Below are 6,726 nucleotides of genomic sequence, written 5' to 3'. Positions count from 1 at the left end.
CCCGAGTAAGGAATGATGCTTGATGGCTTTCCGAGCCTCAGCAACATTAGACTGGTATTTCTGGGTGCAATTAGTGAGAGTAGTACTAATGAAAAGATCAAAAAAGTGCATAGAAAGTAAGTTATTTTCTGTTTATTTAGAATATGTTGTGCTTGTAAAAATACTGGAATTTACTTCCTACATGTTACCTGACCCAGAGAGTCATTTGTACATCCCATTTCTATGGTAGGAGGCATAAAGCTGGAGTGAACTGAAGTCTGTTCCTGTTGGTTTCCAAGGGGAGATAAAGTATTTTTGAAAATTATGCCCAATATGCAAAAGTAAACACTGGGGAGAAGAGTTTTAGTTTAAACCCTGTTTAATGTATCATACCTGATTTTGAATTCCTTTCTTTGAAAGTTTAACTTAAGAGCGTTGTGGTTATTAATTGCTAAAAATCACTCAATATCATGAGTTCTTCTGCTTCACGTGTTGTCCCATGTGAAGAGGTGATATAATTTGTACAATATTTGTTCTAGTCTTGATGACCTTCATTTAAAACATGTTTATTTTTTTAACTCTGAAATGGGATGTTGAAAATTTCATTCAGCACTGTTATCATTCACAGAGTGTTGTTTTATTTAGAAGCTAAGGCTAGCAGGTGGTGACAAATGGTGTACAGGTAATGCTCTGCATGGTGGGGATGAATAACTATGCTGTGTGCACTGTTTCAAACAACTGTTGGATCCTAGACATTTCTGAGTTTAGGGGAGATGTGAAAGATTGCTGGAGATGCAGATCTGTTTTTGAACCAGAGGGGTGAACTGTCTGGAACTGTTACGGGAACCACTGAATGCTTGCTCTGATAAGGTCATCAGTGTAGAAAAAAATTTGTATTAATGAAGGTTCATCACTTGTTCTATCAAGAAAACGGAACTGAAAGCTACATGAGATAACACAGAAATAGAGTTTTTCTTGAGAGCTCTTGTACGGCATCTCCAATGAACTGAAAGCATGTGGTAAAACAGGCAGAGCTGAGTGCTGAATGGTTCTCTCATACATGTCTGTGTACTTTATGTGCATGCAAATACTCATTCTGCAGATACTAATGTGAAAATCCTCTATTCTTCAGTTGGATTGCTTGAGATTGCTTTAGTACACAAAGGCAAAATCAGTGTGGTGTTACTCTCTAATCTTCTTTCCCCTTTTCTTCCTTGTGTTTCAGACTTCTCACCCATCCAGTCAAAGGATAAAATGATGTGGTGTAGAGAACTCATCTCATGCCTGCAGTTGATTAAGATGAGACTCTCTGAAACACATGGGTTTCTAAAATCTGTGTGTGAATAAACAAATGTTTTCTCAGACACCAGGGCTGATTCAGGAGTGATTTAGGAGTAGCAAGGAGGTCTGTGTGATAGGTAATTTATTTTCAGTCTGACTGGACTTACCCAGAATTTTGTAAAATGAAAATTTTTATTTGTACCTTATCCAACCTGTCCAAGCTGTCAGCAATGAAAAAGTTGCAAAATCTGTAATGATCATAGATGTTTTTCTCCCTACAGATAATTACAGCTATGATAAAAGTTATATCTCAGATGATTTCTAAACAAACACTGTACCTTTCAGAAAGGTCTCTGAGAGGCCAGCTGAGGGGAAAAAAAAAAAAAAAAAAAAAGAGGGTGAAGGAGAAGGGAGTGCTGACTTCTCAAGACATTTTAGAGAAGAGGTATGAGGAAATGAGCATGTAGTTTTTCTGGAGAGTTATGTATGTTTCTGGAGAGGAATCCAGTAAAGAGTGAAGACTGATATTTCATCTTAATAGTCAGAAGATGCCCCTGAAGTTGCAGCATTTTTTCTTAAATCATTTATTCTTATCACTTCTTTTCTCACCTGTAATTTCTTGACTTCAGTAATCAAAAGCTTCTTTGGCAGTCCGGCTGTGTTCCTTTGTTCCTTTTCAATATGGCTCTTTCTTCTGCCTGTTCTGTTTAGGGTCCAAAAGCTTCCTTAGTTTTGAGTGTTTAAAAGCTTAAAATGGTGGAGTGCTCTCTGTGCAGGGAAACTAATGTGATCAGCAATGTAGGACAGCAGGGCAAATATATCCTAGGAAATGTGAAGACAAAATGAGTACTCGGAGATTAAAATAATGTGGATTTCTTATGTACTTAAGTAGTAATTTTGGTAAGCTTCACCAATATTTATCCAAGCTCTCTTTGTTGTCTGCCTTACAGCAACATGTTATCCAAAATGCAAAAATGGTGGGGAGTGCCTCAGACCTGGAAAATGCAGATGTCCACCTGGCTATGGGGGTAGATACTGTCATAAAGGTGAGTAAAAGACCCAAACAAGTGACAGCTTGGAAAGACAAGGAGTTTGAAACCAGACAAAATTTATTTGGGACTCCTCAAGTCCAGGATCTAATGCACTTTGAAATAATGACCTTAATTCCTTAAACCTCTGACCGTACTGTCAAAAAATGCATGGCCTACAGGATCTGCATCCTTGCAGGAGAATGGGGTAGAGTAAATATAATGAAACATGTTGCGAGAATCTGAGAGAATTTTGTCCCATGGAAAATACCTTGTTTATGTGTTATGCAAACACTCAGTTTAGCTCTATAACAGATGCTTTCTAAATAATTTAATGAGATGACTTGACTTGTGTAGATACATATTTCTGCATTAGGTAGTTGAAACTTGTGTAGTATCTGCAAGATGGTAATTTGAGGGAAAGTCACTAAAGATACTTGTGGCATTGTATTGTTGGTAGGTAATGGGAAGTTGCAGAGATGAGGAGTAGCAAAGAAAAATTTCTATGGTTTTGTGAAGCCTGCTGAATATATGCTTGGATTGGAAAAGGCAATCCAAGAAAACATTGTTATGTTGTTATGAATTTATCAGACTACTGATGATAACTTGAGTTCTGGGATAAAAGGGAGAGCAAGCTTGAAATAGTTTGGGAGGAAAAAGATGTAGTAGGCAAGATATCCCCAGAGAGTGAAGGAATTTTATGAAGAAAGCATGACTTGAGTGTACCTAACGTGGTTGACCTAAGTTTGTAGAAGCTTAAACTGTAGCATTGCAATGTTAACTAGACTCAATAGGAATTCAACTGCCAGTGATAATAATTTGATATCAAAATTGTTAACATTATAGAGAAATTAAAAATATGAGGAATTGTCTTCTAATGAAGATCTGTATAACACATCACTGTTGTGTAATGCATTGGGATATAACTATCCATTTTGAGTAGACATAATAGTGTTGACAGCAATGAGGTAAACTGGAGCATAGTCAGCTTCATTTTCCAGCAAAAGGAATTTAATTTCTTTTTAATTTCTTAAAAGTCAACTGAAAGTGTAGGTTTGTGGGGTCTTGATAGGGGACCCCACAAGAAAAGGGAACTTGATGTTCTCAGAAGAGCCTAAATCAGAAGCAACTTGAGAAGTACTACTTAAATAGAAAAAGAGGAGTGAAGATTCAGTTTACACTAATACTATAGCCTAGACTTGGATTTGTATGAGTAAAAGTCCTGCTTGTATTCATTGTCATGTTATTCCTGTAAGGCAAAGGGTGTTCTTGTGCTCACCTTTAAGGTGGAGTACTGTGGCATATGGAGCCTGGATGTACAAACTTGCAGTGTGGTGCAATGTGCTTTTGCAGAATCGTACAGAATCACAGAATGGGTGAGGTTGGAAGGGACCGCTGGAGGTCATCTTGTCCCACCCCCCCACTCAAGCAGGGCCAACTGGAGCCAGTTGCCCAGGACTGTGTCCAGACAGCTTTTGAATATCTCCAAGGATGGAGACTCCATGTCATCTCTTGGCAGCCTGTGCCAGTGCTTGGTCAGTCTCACGGTGAAGCCATGCTGACTGTTCCTGATGGTTTCTTGTCCTTGATGTGCCTGGAAATGGCTTCCAGGGTCAGTTGTTCCATTACCTTACCATGGATTGAGGTAAGGCTGACCAGCCTGTAGTTCCCTGCGTCCTCCTTGCCCTTCTTGAAGACTGGAGTGATATTTGCTTTCTTCCAGTCTTCAGGCACTTCTCCCAGTCACCATGATTGATCAAATACAATCAATATAAATACATTAACTTATACTGTGTGACAAAGAAATATGCAAACAAACTTCAAAGAGCTTTTTTATCTGTGCTGGAGTTGACTTGCACGTCCTTGCGTGTTCAGCATTTGCGCTAAAAATCTATTAGCTCACATGATGCTCAAAACTTGTGGTAGTACAGAGATTTGGACTTTTTTCTACCAAGTATCAAGCAGACATCCCAACTGTCCATCATTATAAGGAAGGATAGTTGTTCCTCTCCAGTGCAGTGGAGGTGGCGTATATACGTACATTCATGCTTGTGAAAGGGTGCATTTGATTGTACAGAACGGTGTTTATGCCATATTTCAAAGATGGTGCACACTACAATTGATACCAGTCATATGCCCAGCATAAATAATGTTTCATTAATGAGGCCTTCAGGGCTTTGACATGTAGAACGATTCTGGAATGCGGAGACTGACTTAGATAGTTGGCCTGTGGGAAGGCACCACTCAATTGTAGTCAGAGGTTCATTTGTCACAGTACTATCCCCTTCTCTTCTTCCTTGTGTTATGTGTAGGCCCTGTCAGGTAAGGAAGCATGTATCAAGGAAACATCCTTGACCACATGTTGCTGGTTTACCAGCTGTGATTTGGCAAGATCAATAAGCATATGAACATTAGTAGTTACAGCGGTGTAGCTGACGAAGTGCTGGTTCACAGTTATGGGGAGGAGGAGTTGTACCATAGCGATAATCATGCTTGTTTGTTGGTACTCTCAGGCTAAATGCTCAACAAGCTTTTAAGCACATGCTTAATTTTAACTGCATTTTGAGTTGGCATTTGCAGATGTGGTTCCGTCATCCTCACTCACTCCTTATAAAACTGCGACTTGCTCTGAATAGATTAAATTTTGGTCTTTGCAGATGTGATAAAACAAGTAATTGATGGTCAAATAATTACCTTTAAACATATTACCTTATTAAACAGCTGTTTAAAGGTAATTATTTGAAGTCCTACACTGCTCTGTACTGAATTTGAAGTCATATGCTGTTCTTCCACAGTAAGCTGTGAAGGAGGCTGTCAAAATGGTGGGGAATGCATCTCTGTCAATGGAGTTGTGAAGTGCCTTTGTGCTTCTGGCTGGACGGGATCAAGATGCCAAGAAGGTGGGTATCTACATTCATGAAAATATTTATATTGATTAAAAATACAACTGCAGTAACAAAAAAATTTTAAAAGGGTAAAGAGGCTGATAACTATGGAAATGTCATTACTGCAGAAATGAAGGACCTACATTATTGGTACATACTCAGATAAAATAATGTCAAATTAGTTTGCATTGAAGTTTATGTCTGTTAACATTTAAACCAAAATTCTTAACACAGTACATAAGTATTTTTTTCCATTTCCATGGTCCTGAAAATGCCTTTAGAGTTATGCCAGTTGAGTATATGGCCTGGAAAAAAATGTGTTTTGCCATTTTGATTTGTATCATCCTGGATCTTTCATTCTGTCAGGACTCTTCTATATCAGTTTTATAAATCCTGATGACTTACCCATTCTTTTCTTCTAGCAATTTGTCCCCAAGGTTGTCGGAATAATGGAGCTTGTGTGGCTCCTGGGATTTGTAGCTGTCCAGCTGGATGGGTCGGTGGAGCATGTCATTTAGGTAGATGGCTTCTGACATTTTTCGTTTATCCTTTTCTCTACTTCTTTGATTTACCAATATAGTGTTCAAATCTTTGGTACCTAACAAAGCATCTAGGAAAATGTCTTGGAATAGGAAATGAGAGCTACTTCTGCATACTGGGGATCTTACAAGTATGCATAAGGAGTAGATGGCTTTTCAATTTTGTCAGACAGCACTTTTCCATTTTAAGTAAGTTCAGATTCAGATTTTGGTTGTCACCAAATTCATTACTTGGTAATATTTGTCAGTATTTCTGAAATACTTTCTGTAAACCGAGACACCAGTGTACAGAACTGAAAATTACAGAAACACTATCACTACTGTGTGGATTAGAAGCTTCATTAAAATTTATGGACATGGAAAATTGAACCTTGCTTCTCACTTTGAGAATAGGTCAGCAGAATCAATTCCAGGTGCTCTTAAAAGAGTAAGAGGAAGCTGGCTATAATCAGGATTAATACTGACTGACCCGCTTGCTGAACAACCACTTGCTTTTTCCCAAATTTTGATTCACAAAAGCAGATGATTATAAAAGCTTTAATATACCCTTCTCTGGCAGGGCCTTGTATCCTCATAACAGCACTGCCCTAATACTAAGGCAAGAATCCTGAGGCTGTAAAAAGGAAAGGTTTTTTTGTTTGCTCTCTGGGAGACTGAGAGAAAGCTCATTTAAACATTACTTATGAACTGGATATTGTGGGTGCAAGATCTCTGGATTAAGTCCTCTGCATTTGAAATTTTTGGGTGTTCAGGTTCTTAATGTCAAAATAATCACTGTTCCAGAACTAACTAGATCTGCATTCAGTTTGACTTTTTTTGGTGCAGATGTTCATAAGCAAATTGCAGCCCTTAGCTTGTTAACTGAACTGGTGGATAGCTAGAGGACAACTAAAGCTGTGCCCTTTCAGTCCTCCTCTGCCCTTCTTTTGGGGGAACAGAAGGGCAGTGTGTGAGCAACAGCTAATATGTGGCATTTCCTCATGAATGTGGATCCAACAAGCAGCTTGAATAAAT

At 38.6% G+C, this 6,726-nt stretch overlaps 1 protein-coding gene across 1 annotated transcript in view; it reads left to right on the top strand.

Moving 5' to 3' along the window:
• Positions 1-2,210: 2,210 nt before the first annotated feature.
• The window catches only part of LOC104468603 (von Willebrand factor D and EGF domain-containing protein-like), a gene marked incomplete at its 5' end in the record, with an annotated part of 5,153 nt that continues 637 nt past the window's right edge, over positions 2,211-6,726 (top strand). The window contains 3 exons of the mRNA XM_010082795.1: positions 2,211-2,306; positions 5,084-5,188; positions 5,596-5,691. Coding sequence (XP_010081097.1) covers positions 2,211-2,306; positions 5,084-5,188; positions 5,596-5,691 — 297 coding nt within the window. The remainder of the gene's footprint in view (positions 2,307-5,083; positions 5,189-5,595; positions 5,692-6,726) is intronic.

This window comes from Pterocles gutturalis, unplaced genomic scaffold, assembly GCF_000699245.1.
Source record: "Pterocles gutturalis isolate BGI_N339 unplaced genomic scaffold, ASM69924v1 scaffold4635, whole genome shotgun sequence".
NCBI classification, from domain to species: Eukaryota; Metazoa; Chordata; class Aves; order Pterocliformes; family Pteroclidae; genus Pterocles; species Pterocles gutturalis.
Note: the sequence above shows the minus strand (reverse complement) of the source record. Positions and strands in the feature narration are given on the sequence as shown.